Source organism: Cynocephalus volans, chromosome 3 (assembly GCF_027409185.1).
Source record: "Cynocephalus volans isolate mCynVol1 chromosome 3, mCynVol1.pri, whole genome shotgun sequence".
In the NCBI taxonomy this organism is placed as follows: domain Eukaryota; kingdom Metazoa; phylum Chordata; class Mammalia; order Dermoptera; family Cynocephalidae; genus Cynocephalus; species Cynocephalus volans.
The window spans coordinates 174,583,546-174,602,134 of record NC_084462.1 but is presented as its reverse complement, the minus strand read 5'-3'; the positions used below and the strand labels follow the sequence as shown (position 1 = coordinate 174,602,134).

Here is an 18,589-nt window from a genome sequence, read left to right as displayed (position 1 = left end):
TCAGGTACCATGCCTGTGCATCTCTGAGCTGACTGCCATGCTGACAATCTTGTATGGCTCAGTATCATAATACTCTTTACAGATGAGAATAAAGATGCTCAAAGAGGCTGAAACACCTCTGCACGGTCACACAGCCACCAAGTATAGAGGTGGGCTTAGACCCCACATCTCTATGGTTCTACAGTTCAGGTTCTTTGTCCCTTACAACAGACAGCTGAAACAGAGACCTTATTTTGTTCAAAAGAGCCAGACAGGGTCCTCCATGCTGCGGCTTTTATTCTGGTCCCATACTGTGTGTGTGTGTGTGTGTGTGTGTGTGTGTGTGTGTGTGTGTGTGTGTGTGTGTGTGTTGCCTGGCTATCCCTGCACCATAGAACACTTCCTAGGGTGCCTTGCAAGTAGGAATTACTGGGCTGGAATGCCACTTGGAGCTGTGTGGCCCTGGGCTGGCTACTTAAGCTCTCTGATACACATCTATATTAGATGTCTTCCATAAAATGGAAATGTTACTCACATGTCAGGATTGTGTGAAGAATAAGCAGATACATGAAGTACCTAGTACTGTGCCTGGCACAACAATTTATGTTCAGCAAATAGTAATGATTTGGTCAACAGGTACAAAGCTACAGTTAGACAGGAGGAATAAGTTCTGCAGTTCTATTGCACAGCAAGGTGACTATAGTTAATAATAAGGTATTGTATATTTCAAAATAGCTAGAAGATTTTAAATGTTCTCGTCACAAAGAAATGATAAATATTTGAGGTGATGGATATGCTAATTGCCCTGATTTGCTCATTCCACGTGTACACATGTACTGAAACATCACATTGTACTCCATAAATATATAGTTATTAATTGTCATTTAAAAATTTTAAAAACAAAATAAATGAAATAAAATAAAAAGAACGTAGCCTGCCAACACTGTGATTTTAGTCCAGTGAGACATCATATCAGTAAGATAATAAATTTGTGTTGTTTTAAGCAAGAAAAAAAAAAATAGTGGTGACTGTTGTTATGTTGCAGTTCAATTTTCCTGGCCCATTACTAAATTCTGAAACACTGGTAGGCATCAGAGCTTTCATTAGCCCTGAGCAATCTGTAGGTGGAGTTTGACATTTGTGTGAGTCAAGGCCACAGCCAGGATTCCACAAGTCTGATACTTGGATCTCCCCAGTGCTGGGAAAAGAGGTTGAACAAGAAACGATACCTAGAGAAAGTCATCCTGGTTCACAGAACATGGGTGTCTCACAGCAGAAGAGTCCATTTACTTCCCCAGGGGAATACAGATGACAATTCTCAGCTTATCCAGACACCCAGTGAACGGCTCCCTACCAATCCAGCTGAGTTCATTTCAATAAACATTTGTTGAGCCCTGGCCTTGTACAGACATTGTGCCTAGCTATACAGCCCAGCACATGGTTTCTTTTGGAAAATGTACCTTATGCATTGAAAAGAATGTCTTATGCAGTCAAAGAACTGGCATTCTTTAATATGCCGTTACTATGTTAACAGGCTGTTCTGATATCCTATTTACATACTGGGTTTTTTTTTTTCTATTTTTTCTATCAATTAGTGCAAGAGAGAAATGCTTGAAAATCTCCAACTATGATTGTAGATTTGTTTATTTCTCCTCTTAGTTCTGTCAGTTTTTGCTTTACGTATATTAATGAAAAAGTACATAGGCATTTAGAATTGTATCTTCCTGATGGTGATTTTATTTTTATGAAGTTTCTGTCTGTCTTGAAGTGTTCTTTGTTTAATATGAATATAGTCACAGCAGTTTTCTTATGATTAGTGTTTGAATGATAAATCTTTTTCCATCTTTTTCTTTCCAATGTATGTTTATTTCTATTTAAATTATTTCTCTTGCAAACAGTATACAGTTGGATCTTATTTCTTGTCCATTCTGACAAGCTCTGTCATTTAATTAGCATGGCTTTTGTTCATTTATATGTATTTAATCTAGAATATTGATTATTGTTTTCCATTGGTCCACTCTGTTCTATGTTTCTTTGTCCTTCCTTGCTTACTTTTTATTTTTAATTGTTCAAGTATTTTTTAGTATCCATTTATCTCCTTTTTTGGCTTTGTAGACACATATCCTTGTTTTTTTGTTTTGGTAGTTGTTCCAGGGATTAAAATACTCATCTTAAACTTACCTCAGCCTACCTTAAATTAATATTATTACCACTTCAAGTACAATGAATATTTTATACACAGCAATATAATTCTGCTCACCTCCTCCATTTCTGTGTGCTATTATTCTCATTTACTTTACTTTTACATGTTTTAATCCCCAATATTTTGTAATTATTTTTTCTTTAAATAGTCAATAGGCTTTTAAAGAAAACTTTTAGTCTTTTTTATTGACTATAAGTTTTTTTTTTTGTTTTTTTTTTTTGTCGTTTTTTCGTGACCGGCACTCAGCCAGTGAGTGCACCGGTCATTCCTATATGGGATCCGAACCCGCGGCGGGAGCGTCACCGCGCTCCCAGCGCAGCACTCTACCGAGTGCGCCACAGGCTCAGCCCTTGACTATAAGTTTTTTATTTCACATGCCTTTTCTTCCCTCCTTCAGATCCAGGCTTCTATCCGTGATCATTTTTCTTCAGCCTGAAGAACTACCTTTGCATTGATTGTGATGTAGATTAAATAGTTATTCTGGAGCCTTTGTTTGCTAATTTTCATCCTGGCTCCTAAACGTATCTACTTCTAGTGACTGTTGCTTCTCTTGATTATGGGTTTCATTCTCCTTTCTTCATGTCTTGAAATTTTTTATTTTATGCCCAACCTGGTATATAAAAGAGCAGTAGAGATTGAGGTAGATGACATTTTTCCCTCAGAGAATGTAGTCCTTTCCCAAACAAGCGCCTAAGATGAGCTGATCATTTAGATTGTATTAGGAATTGATAGGAGCTACGTTACAGTTTTATTTAATTTCAGCTCTCTGGTTTCAATATTTTGAAGATGAGGTCAATCCACTCTCTCCACCACTGCATTGGTAGCCCTGCAATACCACAAAGATTATTCTCTGCTTTTCAGCCCTGCTACCAGCTGTCTCTAGTACAGCAAAAATCCCCGTGTGGGATAATTAGCATATGACAAGAATTGGTTTTGTGTTTGTAGCCCTTCTAGATTCGGTCTCTGACATCAGCCCACACAGTAGAGATTTGGCTGATCTTGCCTTATCTCAGGTGGATTAGTGCTTCTACGTGTCCGTACCTAGACTAGGCCCCAAGTACAAAGTAGCTGACAATCTCTGCTCACTTAAGAAGGGCCAGTCCTTCTCTAAGTTTAGCTCATCGAGATTTCGTTGCACCCATAGCTTTTTAAAAACATAGTATTTTAGATTTTTATGTATCTGGTTCTTTCACATTCCATCAGGAACATAGTCTTTTGTAACCATTTATATCTTAATCAGAATACTTTGTTTTAGTCTTGATGTAGCTTTTTTTGTGTTAGTTTGTGTTTTGAGAGGGGGATATAGGTTGTACTTACACACTCTTCTTATTTCATGTTGTCTTGTGTTTCTTTGCAGGAAGATTTTGTGGATTCAGATAAAGAAGTCCCTATTGAATCCACCGTTGTCCGCATCAAAGAAACCCCTTCTGAACAGGAGAGCAAAGTCTTCATTCTAACTGAAAACGGGGAGCGTGCCTACACCCTTAACCATGAAACCAGCCACCCGCCACCCTCCAAAGTCTTTGTCTGTGACAAACCCGAGAGTGTGAAGGAATTCTGCCTGGGTGGCATTTCCAGCCATGCTCTGTCAGACAGCAACACCGAGTTCATGCATGAGATCATTGACCAGGTTCTCCAAGGGAGCCCAGAGAAGACCAGCAGTGTCAGTGAGCCATCTCCAGAATCTTCCATTTTAGCATCCAGAAAGGACAGCCGGAGGTCCAACTCTATGCCAATCAAGAAAACTGTCCACTTTGAGACTGACACCTACAAGGATGCTTCCTGTAATAATGACACTTTCTGCAGTCAAGACCTTGGCTTTGAAGGGAGCCCAAGAGTAGCAAAGGAGTTATCAAAGCAAGAGGGACCTGTCTTGGCAGCTGAGGTTGCTGAGGAAAAGAAACCAAAACAGGAAGCCTCCAAGATCCTGGAAGTAGCCTCTGACAAGATCCCCGGTGACGTTTCTTTGGCAGATGGCATGACCAGTAATACTCAGTCTGCTCAGAGTTCTTCCTCCTGGAATGGCGCCTTAGCGAGTACAGCCAGCCACGGTGAAAGAAGTCGTTTTCCTTCATCCCCTGGAGAAAATACTGTTATGGCCGATTCCTTGGAGATCAAGGTGAAGTTGCTGACTGTAGAAGCTATGGATAAAGAAGACTATTTTGAAGGCATACCATTAAAAGCCTCGAAATTTAACAGCGACCTAGTAGATTTTGCTTCCACCAGCCAGGCTTTCAATGAAGTTCCTTTGCCGCAAGAGCAAAAACCTGCTGAGGATGAGAATTATGCTGAAAAAGTAGGTAAAAGGAGAGCTAAATCTGCCCAGAAAAAGAGAGATTCTTCTGAGCCCCAAGTTAAGTCTGATGAATACGAACCTCACAAGGGCTCTGGACAAGAAGCTCGAGGCTGTTCTTTGGCTCCAGAAGAGACACCAGTGGATAAAAAGCCAGAGGTGTATGAAAAGGCCAAGAGGAAGTCCACCCGACATCGGGGTGAGGAAGAGGGGGAAGCCGAAGTCCTCCAGGGGGTTGGTGGAGAACTCCCTTCCAACCCCCCAAGCAGCAGTGTCAGCTTGGAGACCCTTGGGAGTCACAGTGAGGAAGGCCTGGATTTTAAGCCTTCTCCACCCCTCTCAAAGATTTCTGTCATTCCCCACGACCTTTTCTATTACCCACATTATGAGGTGCCCCTCGCTGCAGTTTTGGAGGCTTACGTGGAAGGCTTGGAGGATTTGAAAAATGAAGAAATGGACCTCGAAGAACCAGAGAGTTATGTGCATGACCTGGGCTCCAGGGTGGAGGAGGCTGATGGCTCTCAGGGCAGCTGCAGCTCCTCGGTGCCAGGCGAGGGCCTCCCAAGTGCCAGCGACCAGGGGCCATGTCTCAACAGGGGTGCCACGCCAGCCTCAGAACCCACACCTCCACCCCACGATGAGGACCGCCAGCAAAGGGAGCCTGAAGACAGTGACCTTCTGGAAAGCCATCAGGTACTCAGTTGTGGGGTTTGGGAATCCTGGGCCCTGGCTGGGAAATTCGGCACATCTCTGAAGCTCACCTTCTTCCTCCACAAAATAGGGATGAGAAGGATTCCCTCACAGGCATTGCAGGGTGCAAACTTCAAAAAGGTACCCACGTGAGGCTCGGGCAAGTGCAGGGGTAGCGCCCTGAGGGAGCATGTGCAGAAATTTTGCACGCTGGGAACCTCCCTGTCTTCACCCCAGTCCTTGTCATACCCACTGGGCTGCCCTGAGGATCAAGTGAGATCATGTGTGAGGGTCCAGCAGCGTAGTAGCAGTAATGATTTTAAGCATAGTAATCGCAGCTCACATGTAGCATGTTCTTAGTAAATGGTAGCCCCTGTCTCCCACAGCAACTGGGGAAAAACAAAGCGACACCTCACTTTTGACTCCAGCCTTGATTTTTAAAGGCGCTTTGCCCGTTTGGCACCAATCTTTGGTTCCTGTGGTTTGACATGGGTGTGTAAACAGGAAGGGGAAACACACACTTCTGGGCTTGAGCAGCTGGACACACACTTACCTGCTACTTGTGTTTCCACTTTATCTGGCCCAACAGGTCAAGAGAGGCCACCAGAGTGAGCAGTGAGTGGTATGTGGGGCCCTGGCCTGATGGCAGGGACCTTCTGCAGGCACCTTTTTAATAAGAGCTCCCCACTGCAGCACTGGGAATCCAGGAGGTGGATACAGTGCAGACCAGGCATCCAGGGTGGGACCCCCAAGAGGGGAGTGGCCTGGGCTCGGCCCCTCAGCAAGCTCACCTGCTTCCTTAGTCCAACACTATGGAAAGCAGTCTGACGGCACGTGCCAGTGAGGACAAAGTAAAGAGGAAGATTCTGTCTTCAGTGTTGAATGCCAGAGAGCCTGAGCCCCCCAGTAACTGTACTGTGAGAGAATGTGACATCAGGCATGAGAGATGGGCCCAGCAGAGGGATTCAGGGGTTCTACAGAGGCAGACTCCCCACCCAGATGCAGAAAGGCTGCATGTGCAGGGGGCTTCAAGCTGGGGAGGTTGTTCTGGGGGAGGATGCTCCCCAAGTGCTGTAAACAGATGGGAACGTGACCAGCTGTCCCAGGTCACAGTGGTTCTACCTCCGTCCCATTCACTGTTGCTTCCCCAGGCTCTCTCCAGCCTCTCCTCCCCAGTTCAGCCCCCTTCTCAGCTCAAAGAGGGACAACCCTAAAACACAAGTCTCATTACTCCTCGACTCCTGTCTCCAGGATAAAGTCCGAATTCCTTAGCATGACCTTCCAGACTCTTCCCTCTACAACCTGCCTGCCCACCCCTCTCTGTCTCCCTCTCTTCCCCCCACTGCCACCAGCCAAGCCAGACACCCAGAAACCCCACGTTCTCTTCTGATTCTGGGTTCGATTGGGCAGGTCCCACTATCTGGTACCTGCTTCCCCAGCCATCACTTGGCAAGCAGTTATTCACCCTTCAAAGCCCAATGCAAGTGGCACCTCATCCCAGGAGTGTCCCCAGCTGCTCCCCAGGCAGAGCCCTCGCCCCTCACCTGTAGCCACCACATTTTCAATGGTTCTCTCCTCAAGTGCTTATCCGGTTTCCATGGGTTTTGTTTTTCTCTTCCAGCACAGAGTGGGCATTTGTGTATTAATCTTTGTACCCTAGAGAGAAGAACAGTAACTGGTGGGTCCTGCCACTGCAGGGGACAAAGGTGTATTAAGTGGCGTTTTGGGGGTGGGGGTGTGAGGCAAATGTAAAGTAAGTGAAACATCCAGTCAGTGACAAAGCTCAGAGCCAAGGCTGAGGGAGGGGCCCAAAGGGACGTCCATCTGTCCGGTGATGCTGGGAGGAATGAGAAAGCCTTGCACCCTTGGAGGGCTACAGGGAAGAGGGGAATTTGAGTAGCTTGAAGAGACACTTACACGATTGTAGATAGGCCAGAAGTGGTAGCTTGGTTCTGTTCAGTTTGCCAACCCCAGACAGCGGGGAGCAGGTGCTCAGAGCACTGCAGGGGAACAGAGTTGTCAGGTGTAGAGGGCAACCATGGCAGGACTGACGGCCACTGGGCACACCAGCCAGCTCCATGCTCAGCATGTGTTGGAGGGATGGAGAAGGGGCTGGGTAGTTCCTCAGGTGCCAGGGAGGGTACCTGCTGTATTAGTCCATTTTCTGTTGCTTATAGCAGAGTATCTGAAACTGGGGAATATACAAGAAAAGAGATTTATATTCTTGCAGTGTTGGAGGCTGGGAAGCCCAAGGTCGGGGAGGTGGGGCACATCTGGTGAGGAACTTCTTGGTGGGGACTCTCTGAAGAGTCCCATGGTGACTCTGGATGTCACATAACGAGGACAGCTGAGCAAGAGCTTTTCTATGTACTCACTCGCTCTCCTTATAAAATGGCCAGTCTACTCTCTGATAACAAATTAAACCATTAACCCATTACTCCATGAGTGGATCAGTCCATCCACAAGGGCATGGTCCTCGAGATCCAATCACCTCTTTAAAGGCCCCATCTTGCAAATACCACATCAGGGACTAAGTTCCCACATGAGCTTTGAGGGGGACAAACGTTCAGCCTGTAGCACCTGCTGCCTCCCCTTCTGCCCCCAGGGAAGGAACCCTGTCCCTGCCTCCCCACCCCTCCCACCTGCCATCTGCTGGCCTCTCCAAAGCTAGCTCTGCCCTGCAGGAAAATCTAGCAGAGATAGAAATGTCCTGCAGTGAGATCAGGCCTTGGTGTCCCCACATTATGGGAGGGGGGTACAACTGGGGCACAATCTCCCAGTTGTTATGGGTCAAAAATCTCCTTTAGGACAAAGGAAAAAGGACTGAGTGTGTGGAGGGCAGAGAGCTGAGTTGCATCTCTGCCGGCTGTGTTACTTAAAAGGACTAATTAGCGGCCCCAGTCCTCTCTCCCGGCCTGTTGCACGTGGCCTATGGAAACACAGACGTGGCAGCTCATTCCTGTGCACTTTCCTTCCAGTAACTGCCAAGAGCAGCGCGAGCGCCTGCATGTGCCCAGAACACAGACACATGACTCGGGGTGTGGTTGAAAGCGTGCTGGGTTGGCATGGTGGAACTGGGAGATCTAGGCTTGAAGCCTGTCTTACCCTGGATCTCACTTGGGCAGATGGCTTCTTTACCTGAGCCTTGTGTTCCTCGGCACGGTGTCAGAGTGGTGGTGACACTGTCTGTGTCACCCGGCTCTGAGCTGCCGCTGCTGGCTCTCACCTGTCCAAGGAGCATTTGCCAACAGCTCCTGACTGCAGCCTGGACTCAGTCCCTGTGGTGAGTATCGGGAGGGGGAAGCCCATCTGATGGGGAGCCCAGGACGACAGGTGAGGTCTGCGAGTCTTGCCTCCTGAAGGCAAGGAGATGTGGGATGGAGCAATTCTCTGATCCCTGGCCATCCTTTAAAAAAAAGAAAGAAAAGAAAAATGTTTCCTAACTAAAGGGACTAGAAAATGGCAAGTTTTTCTTGTTCTAGTCTGTAAAAAAAGTCCTGTTCCCATTTCACCTTTCAGAAAAGGTAGCATTTGCCCAGGATGAGGGAAGGAATACTGTCATGTCAAATTGCTGAGAGCTTTTTTAATTTCTGAATGGAGCTTTGTTCTCCTGCGGCAGACGGGCCTGGCTGCTGCGAGCCTCTTATTCTGACACCCGCTGAGCAGGTTCTTCCAGCCCCTAAATGAATTCTTGAGAGGTGGCTTCAACAATTCCCACGCTTCTGGATTTCACTGGGGAGCCTTGCTGCTGGGTTTCAGACGCCTGATGTGGACGGTGCTCAGAGAATCTTCCTCACCAAATAAATGCTAGAGATGTCACACCTTTGGCCAAAGGCACAATGAAGATGTCATCCCACAAACAAGGCATTCGGCCATGTGTGTACCTCTCCAAACTCACGGGCCACCTTTGTGCCCCTTAGTCCACCTGGCTTCCAAGATTTCTTCGTCTGCTTGAGTGGATGATGGCCGTGTGAAGGGTTCAACCATGGCCCACTGGAAGGGACATCCTTTATAGGAAACCTTGTGGTTTAGTGGGAAGAGGTCATTATTGTACTCATTTGACAGACAGTGAAACTGAGGCTCAAAGAGTTAATTAAAGTCACTCATTCAAGGTCAGATCTTACTAACTCTAAAACCCTTTTATATTCCATCAATTTGTAGCATTTGAATTCTGCACAGGGAGCAGGCATTGGGATGGGCTTCTTTCCCATGCAGAGTGTGCTGGAAGAAACCCATGAGAGAGGCAGAATTGGAGGGGTCGCCCTGGCTGGGCTGTGTGGAACACCGCTAGGTGATATCACCTACGTTACATCTCTGCATGAAATGCTGACTGGTATCTGTTGGTTTTGTCTTCCAGTCCCAGGAATCCCCAAACTCAGAGAACGTAGCAAACCCTTTCGAAAAAAAGATAACAGAAGAATCAATCAGCAGTAAAAAAAAGGAGAAAAAGAAACATGTGGACCACGTAGAAAGTTCATTATTTATAGCACCTGGAACTGTTCGATCCTCAGATGACCTTGAAGATGACGCTGGTGACCACAAAGTTCCTTCCAGGTATTTTATGATCTTTTCACCCTAGAGATGGAGCCAGGGAGGTGCGCTCTGAGCCCATTCCATTTTTAGTTTCTGATGTGATGGGGGGCGCAGGGACGGGACTGGACAGCACAGGAAATACAGATTCATACAAAATCCTCATTCTCCACCCCTGGGTTCCCCGCCACCCCCGACCCCACCATCACCAGACCTGCTCATAAGGAGCAAAACTGGAGGAATATGCAACTCGCCTTCTCTCACTCTGTGTACCTGTGGGTGGAAACTAGCGGTGAACAGCAAAGTGGCTGAGCCATCGGTAGGCGTGGGGTGCAAAGGAATAGACCTGGAGACCCTGGCGGCTGCCCCAGGCCCCACATACGTGCAGCTGGGCCAGGTAGACACCAGACTTGGCTGTTTCTAAGCAGCTTCCTGACTTCAAGCACATGCCGCCAGGGGACCTTTGATCCCTGTCGCATGGAAGCTGGACGTTACATGAGTATTATGGTTTACCCCGCAAGTTTGGTTTCAAGGAAGTAAGGATAGTTGATTGATCCTGGGGAGGGAAGGAGCAGGGAGGATAAGGATCTACAGTAAGCTTGTAGGACACATCTGCTGTGTCACTCCAAGGCCACCGGATGAGCCGGATTTGTCCCAGGGGAAATATGTCACTGTTGAACGTTAGAAGACCCTGGTCTTTCCCCATCACTCATCATCACAACAGTCCCCGTCTGCCAAGCCCGCCGTGTTCAGGCACCTCACACGCCTTTCCTCATTCACTCTCACTGTCACCCCCACAGGCACGGAGGTGGGCTTGTGCCTCATTGTGGCAGTCAAGGAAGATCGGGCCATGTAACTTCCCTAACACCTCCCAGCTTAGGAAGTGGCAGAGCTGGGGTCTGAGACGCAGACACGTCTGACTCTGTGATCCACATCCCTTTCGTGCCCTTGTTGCCTGTGGTGGTTTGAGTGATACTAGCTGCAAAGGAAAATGACTGAGACAGGCATGTGGGGAGTAAGTGGGGAGAAGCTCATGCAGAGGGACAGAGGAGGAGCTGGCACATGCCCAGGTTCCTGTCTCTCCTCTACTTTGCTTCTGTGCCTGTGCTGTGGGGAAACAGAGGCAGGGGTGAGTGAGACACAGCAGAGGGCTGCTGCCAGCTTTGCCCATGATTCCCAGAGTCCCTGTCCCTGCTCCTGGACGTGACTGCCCAGCAGATGTCTATGTTCTTAGCATGCATCCGGCCCTGTGTAAGTGCAGAACACTTGTAGGCAAATGGCCAGGGCTGTCATCTATCTACCTCACTACAACTTGCGGAGGAGTCACTGGTCATTTGCCAGACCTCTCAGTTTCTCCCCCAGTGGGTCCAGCCTCAAACCATTTTTGAGCAGCCTCCCTCTGATGGAATCGGCTAGGTCTGAGGACTTCAGAGGAGGGAGAGCAAGGTCAGCCAAAGAGGTGACACAGGCAGAGCTCCGTCCTCCAAGGAGATGAGATGTCACCATCTGTTCTCCTACAACTGGGTGGGACACAAGAGGTGCTAGGCAAGTGGGGATTTCACGTTTTGGACCTCAGAGGCAGGTAGAGAGGGCAGCCTGGGGGCTGAGATGTCATTTGAGCTGAGCATTGAGGGGTAAATGGATTTGGATCGGGGAGAGGGAGCAGGAAGGCATGCCAAGCAGAAGCAACAGCCTGAGCAGATAGCTGGCGCCTCGCGGACTCCTCAGCAAATACTTGTGGAATGTAAGGGGGTGGGAGGAGAAACAAGGGGACTGTTGGGGGACAGCAGGCATCTTGGATGTGTGCTGCATCAAGCAGTGCGGGTAAAGCCAGGGCCAGTGAAGAGAGACCAAGAGGGATGGGCGGGGAAAAGGAAACAGTTATTTCCATGTACACGGAATGAGGCCAGGTAGGCTTTGCCGTGCAGAGGTTTCACGCTGATCTCTTTGCACAGAGCAGGCAGCAGTTACCTTCTCTGCTCCTTCTTCCCGGCTTACCTCAGGCACAGTGTGGCAAAGCTGTAATGATGACGAAACATTTTAGCCCAGGTGAAAGCTGCATCCCAAATGTAAGCAGGTAGTGTTGAGGTGTGCTCATTACCGGGAAGGAATGAGGACCCTGGTCCCCTCTTGTGTGCCAGGCCATTTCATCTGCTCACTCCAGTGTAGGAGCAGCCACCCGCCTCTCCCTTCTTATACATCCATGAAAACTGAGCTACAGGGCTGTCAGCACCTGACCCAAAGTTATTGAAAGGGACTGAGCTCCAGGTACCTCTCTGCCCAAGCACAGGATGTTTTTCTGGCCATCCCTCAATATGGTCATCCCATGTAGCTTCCCTTTGGTCTAGGCAGAGGGGCCTTTTGTTCCAGAGCCTGCAGGACCCCACATGGTCTCTGTCTCCCTAACCTCATCTATCCACCCTTGCACCAGGCACTCTGGCCTTAGTTGAGTTCTTTGAATGTTCTGCCCACCCCACCTCCCACCTTAAGCTCCTTCAACTTCGAGGATTTTTCCCTCTGCCTAGAACACTGTCCCTTGCCTGTCTCCTGACCCACTCCTCCTCAGCCTTTAGGTCTCAGCTTCACAACCACTTCCTCCAAGCAGCCTTCCTGGATTTCTCCTGGCTATTTTTGATACCTTTTATATGTTCTTCTACATATAGAACTCTTTACAGCACTTATCAAAACTAATTTATATAATCATTTGTGTAAGGATATATTTACCATCTCTCTCCCTCCTGAATGCAGGGACTGTGTATATAGAGTTCATCAGCATAACCCGAGCATTTAGCACAGCACTGGCTTGCAGTAGGCATTCAATTAAAATTCTTTGGTTAGATAGATAAATGAATGAATGTGTTCCCTCAGTCTGCTGTTGGCTCCTGGAGAGCAGGAGACAGGATGTCAGCACCTTCCTAGCCCAATTCCCGACGCACAGTAGGCTCTTGATAAATGTTTGCAGAAAGGCTGATGTTCAGGTTTCAAACCCACTATAACTCTCATACTGATTATACCACAAAAACCACCTAAAAGAAAGCATGCTGCAAAAAAGCAGGGAGGGGAAGAGTGAGAGTTTCCCCCTAACGGGTATGCACTTTTTTATTAGAAAACATTACAGACACAGGGGGGAAAGGGTGCCTCTGCAATCTGCAGATATTACAGTGTGGGGTCACCTCTCTTATGGGACACTGCTGGGTCCCAGGCACCAGGGTCTCTTGTCTTTGTAGATGCATTTTGTTTGCTACATTTCTGTGCTGTGATACCAGCCAGGAAAAATTAGCACAGTTTTGGGATTGAGAACAAGAACTGAAGTTTCCCTAAGCCTAGCCCAGCCCCTGGCACACAGTAAGTGCTATGTGTACCCAATGCAAGGGAAGAGCTTGGAGAGGTTTTTCAGGACAACACTGGGCAGGAATATGAAGGCTGCCAACAATGAACTCCCTAAAAATAAACTCTTGGGTCAAATGCCTTTTTCCTGGACCCCAGGATGCCACATGGTAGGCTTCCCCGGAGGAGGCTGAGATGACAGTCTCTGTGCCAGGTGCATCAATACCCAACACCTAGTTCTCCTGTTGAGCCACAAGACAGGGCCAATTTTGCCTCTGGTATACTATGATCCCCACCAGCTCCATGATGTAGGTGGGGTGGGAAGGATGATGTTTTACAAATGAGGAAAACTGGCCAGACATGTAAGGACTTGGCACACTCCAATCAAAGTGGGCACATGGGATAAATTTCCCACTTCTGTGCCTGGGTCTGAAGTCACCACTCGCCTATATCCACATATGGAAGACTCAGGATGGGGGTGACCATACAACCAAGCCATGAGGAGCTCCAGGTGGCACCAATTCAAAATGTGTGTTTGTTTTTCAGGACTAGTCACAGTGACTCCAGCATTTACATTCGACGACATGCTAATAGGTCTTTGGAATCGGTTAGTATATCAATTTCTTCTTCGTCCATACAGCCTCCACTAATCAATTCCTTTCCATCCTTCCTCCTCCCCAGCCCAGAGCTTTGAAATTACTGACATGCAACAGCTTTACTTTTGGATAGAAGACAAGCACATTGAAACCTTGTCATTAAGCACAGTCCAAATCGATGTCCGGTTTGGGCAATAAGGGACGTAAATAAAGTGATGATTTTAAAGCCCGAAGGCCTCTTTGTTATACAAACGCATCCAAGGCACCGCCACCCCCGCACACACACCCAGAAATATCATGTTCAAAGATAGCGGTGCAACATAAGTAGAAGGTCTGCTCTGCGTTCACACATGCTTAGCCCCAGATGTGTTGGGACCCAAAACAGCTGTGGTCTGCGGCACATTCTGATTTAGGTTATAGTTGGTGGGCCTCTCCCATTCACCAGTGGGGGGTTCAGGGGAGGAGGGAATGTATGTTGTTTAACAGTTTGATTTTGGAACTAGATGTTTGCAATATTGAGAAAAGCATGGCATGCTCGGCTTTGTGTGTTTAAAATCATTTTATTTTCTGTTTCAGAGATTTCATCTTTACTAATTGGGTTGCGGGGGTTTTGTTTATAAATTTCACTGTAGGAACATTTTAGCTATGTTCAATTGAGGAACGCAGCAGATCTGGATGACAGAAGAAACCGAATGCTAACCAGGTTGGTGGCTTTGCATACTTCAAGTATTGTGGGGTTTTAAAAAAAGTTTTTTTTGAATTATGCAGCCTACCTTAGGGGGGTGGTTATTCTCCAGCTGTGTTTTGTTGATAATAACAGTATTAGTAACTTGGGATAATGTGAGAAAATACCCGTTCCAGAGAAGATGACTGTAAATTCAGTATGAGTGGGAAGGGAAAGTAGATATTAATTTAACATTGATGGGGAGGGCATGGTTCAGAAAATGACTCAGTTTAAAGACAGGTCTGCGTTATGAGCTACAGCTGCATTTAAATAAGGTAGTGGTGTAAGATAGTGATCACGGGTGGAGCCAGGCAGGAGGAGAGGTAGTGATCTTGTGACGCCGTGTGTGTCCCACCGTGCTGTAGCACCTGACAACTCTGTTCGTTCTGTTGTCACTGCAGGTACAATACTCAGAAGCTCACTGAGCTGATTTTACAGTTTTATGGCATCAGAGCAGACATGAAGAGGGAGAGCAAGCGTGCCAGGATGCCTATGAAAGTATTTCTTACAGTTGAAGAGCTAGACTGTCTAGTCTAATGTTGCTGATTTGCTGTAAAACTGCCCATTTAGAACATAGGAAACAAGAAAAATCTCTCAAACTCTGACAATTCTGAGATGTCCCCATCCCTGTCAAAGTCATGGATCACTCAATTGTATTGATTTTGTTTTCTTTTTTGGCCATGGATTTGAATTGGCTTGGGAGGATTTAGATTACTGGAATAGAAAGCCACTGTCTGAATAGTGCCCAACACCCCAGAGTGTAGACCTTACAACTCCACCCCTGTGGCTCCTAAAAAAGAAGGAAGACAAGCTTCCGCCTACCATAAAATGAAAATATGAACTCAAGTTTTCAATTAAGCTGGACATGCTCATAGGAAAATAATACTTTTAGTTTTTATGAGATAGAGACGTTGAAAGTGGAACCTGCAAAGCTGAGAAGTGCAGGTGTGTTTTCCACGTGTTCCACATGGAGCATTTATTACCTTTGTAGAAAAAACAAAATATCCTGTAGTTTACATTGTCGCTGTAGTTTTAAGAAAAAAAAAAAAATTCTGTCACTTGACTGTTGTCTGTGTATGAATCACTGTTGGTAGATGGCAGCAAATGTTTAATTCTGTCCCACCTCGCTCTATCAGGAGATAGTTCAGGGACACGTGGTTTTAGCTTCTCATAATCTCTATCACACGGTCAGAAATGGCCCTAAGAGGCTTTCACTCTTGGCTTCTCTACATGCAGCTTCAAGCAGAGGCCCCTGACCCAGCGCCCCCAGTCAGTTCATGGCCCCTCACCCTTTCCTGTGTGGAAATTTGGAGATATGGTTGGTTCCCACCATCCAGCACCCTTCTGGGCTTCCTGTTATCCACCAGGCAAAAGCAAAATGTCATTTTAACACTGCCTCCTATAAAATAAAAAGAAAATGATAAATCTGATCCAAATCAAATCTAGTAGTTATTTTAAAGGTAGTGTTCCAAAGCCAAAAACAAAACTTGGTGGTGGGGGGAGGGGGCGGTCTTTGTTTATTTGTTTCTGATGGCCGTTTGGAAATTATCTGTTATCAGGAATTCTCCATTTCTTTAGATAATTTACAAAGTCCCCTTCATTACTAACAAACATCAGAGATCATCAGTATCTAACTCCACATCATGATGAACTCTCTGAGGGCACTGAGACCTGGCTCAGGTGCCAGCGGTGTCACAAAGTAATTGTGTGGCTTCAGGCAAGTCACTCTGCCTTGGAGTCTCAGTATGCCCATCTGTGGAATGGGGCTAACAGCTCCTCCTGCCTAGTGTTGAGGAAATGAACTGAGTATATGTGAAAGCTCAGAGGGCAGCCTGCAGTGTGCCCTTCTGCCTGAGGTCTGCACACACAATGGAGGGCCTCCCTGAGCCCCTCACTGGGAAGCCGTCAGGCCTTCAGGCAGGCAGGGAGGTTGGAGAGTGGGGCCGTGGAGCACCGGGCGTGGCCTGTTCTCCTGGGGACTGGCTTGTAACTGCCTTGCCTCTGTCTTTCCATCTGTAGGAGGGCCAACAACTCTGGGGAAGCCCTGTCGCCAGGGAGCCACAGCCCGCAGAGCGACTCCCTGACACAGCTGGTACAGCAGCCGGACACGATGTACTTCATCCTCTTCCTCTGGCTCCTGGTGTACTGCCTGCTACTCTTCCCACAGCTGGACATCAACAGACTCTGAGGCGTGCGTCTGGATAGTAAAAAAGACAGGACCCTGACCAGGGTGGGGTTCTTTTTATTTGTTTCTTTTTGGTTCTGGGTAGGGCACTTCTGCAGACAGTTGAGGACCTCCCAGGCAACTGAGACCACCCCTCCCCGACTGTTGTTTTGTTTTTTCATGTTTTCTTGTTCTTCCATAAGACCTGAGCATGCTTTTCTCTTGGGCTATGTACCCAAATCTCAGGTGTGCTGCTGGATTCTCAGGTAGGGTTTTGTCCTTGCGTGCCTTGCTTGGTCAGATGGGGAGTATCATTATGAATGTTCAGCCAAAACCTGGATCTTAGCCCATCCCACCTGCAGGCTTTTAAAGGTCCTGGATGAACTGGACTTACCTCCCAGAGGATGGTCTGCCTGATGAGAAAGAGGGCAGGTGCCCCAGGCCCAGCCCCTTCTGGCAAGAAAACTGCCACGTTTTCCTCCAAAAGTGGGTGTGTGCATGAAGGCGCTGGGGATCCACGCATCCGTTGCAGCCTGGCAATCGGCCACATTTGCTGGGGGAATCTGAGTGGCATGAAGTGGCCGGATCTGGGCAAGCACATCTGTGGAATGGCAGAATCCAGGGAAAGAGGCGAAGGCTCTGTTGTGAGCTGCAGCACGCTCTTTTTCACCCTAGATTTTTTGGGGGGATGGTGGGATACATTTTAAATTCACATCTGCATTGATTGGATTGAGGTAGGGCTGTGGTTTTTAAACCTTTTCCACCAATGGATCCCCCCTGTCAAATGAAACCTAAGAAGGGCCAGTCTAGAAATACATATGTTAAAAGTAGAGCTCTGGCTGACCCCTCCCACTGTGCCTCTGGCCACTCTCTGCCTTCAGTGACCCAAGGAGAGGTGCAGAAGTGGCTGGGCACAGAATAAGCTTGCACTGATGTTGGAGCTGGAAAGGCTGCAGCAGAATGCTTTCATGCACACCTGCTTTAGAATGCAAGTCCTGGCACAGCATCCTTTGTGGTTGGTCATAATGGGTTTCTTGAAAAGGCTTTTTGGAAAGCACCCGGGGCACAGACCAGACCAGGTGGCTTGTGACAGGAGAGAAAGTTGTCTCTCCCACCCTTTCATCCTCCTCAGCCCTGGGCTTCCTTCAGTCTTTCTCCTGCCAAGATGCCAAGACTCAGGTCATTGGAGACTCTGTGTATTGGTTCCGCCTGCCCTTGTCTTCCCCCTCGAAAAGCATGTTAGGCAACCCTTATAAAATTGTAAACTATCAGTCAGAAGTGGGGCTCAGGGAGCATCTCGTCTAACTGAGCCCAGAGAGGCAGGGCGGGTTGACCAAGGTCACACAACCAACCAGGAACAGGCTTGCAATGAGCACACAGGCCACCTGATGCCCAGTCCAGAGCTGTTGCCTCTTGTAGGAGACTTCCACTGGGCACACAAATGTCCTGAGAAAAGGATTAAATGACTAGATTAAAATGAAACCAAAATTTTAGACCAACTATCAACCTTTGTTTTGTTCTCATGTCTTTCCCACAAGGAAGTTTAACCCACCTTCAGGCTTGCCTTGTATTCCTCCTGAAATACCCTTGACAGCTACAACAGCTTGTCATTTGACATACCAGCATTGTTCTTACTCCAGGAATCACGGGTCTTTCTTAGCAAACCAAGGACTTGCTTATGTCAAGCAGTGGGTTTCACGTTTACAGAATTCCAGCATGGCCAGGAGAAATTACGTAGCACACTGGAGTCAATGACAACCAAAATCTGGCCTCTAAACCATTGTGATTACAGTCTGCCTCACCTCCCTGAAAGAATGTCAGCCTTCTAAGTTGACAGCTATTGGGAGGTTGGAGTGATTCCATCTTGAAAGCCAAGAGTCACATGGAAAATGAGCTAATTAGTGAGCTCCCTGGCATCACTGAAAGCTCAAAGGTACAGATAATAAAGATTATGTGTGTGATATTTTATAACCCTGAGCACCATGCAGTCCTTGCCTAAATTAAATGCTTGAAGAGCCAGGGAAAAGCTGACCCCAGTGTGAATCATTTCACTTAACGGGTCGAGACCTTGTTCGGAAAAACC

The 18,589-nt window shown here is 47.4% G+C and overlaps 1 protein-coding gene across 1 annotated transcript in view; it reads left to right on the top strand.

Annotated features, from left to right (window-relative positions):
- Positions 1 to 16,567, top strand: part of CLMN (calmin) — a 111,468-nt gene extending 94,901 nt beyond the window's left edge. Inside the window, exons 9-13 of the mRNA XM_063088589.1 lie at positions 3,540 to 5,168; positions 9,523 to 9,719; positions 13,569 to 13,629; positions 14,251 to 14,321; positions 16,362 to 16,567. Of these exons, the coding sequence (XP_062944659.1) occupies positions 3,540 to 5,168; positions 9,523 to 9,719; positions 13,569 to 13,629; positions 14,251 to 14,321; positions 16,362 to 16,530 (2,127 nt within the window). The 3' untranslated portion in view covers positions 16,531 to 16,567. The remainder of the gene's footprint in view (positions 1 to 3,539; positions 5,169 to 9,522; positions 9,720 to 13,568; positions 13,630 to 14,250; positions 14,322 to 16,361) is intronic.
- Positions 16,568 to 18,589: the final 2,022 nt, after the last annotated feature.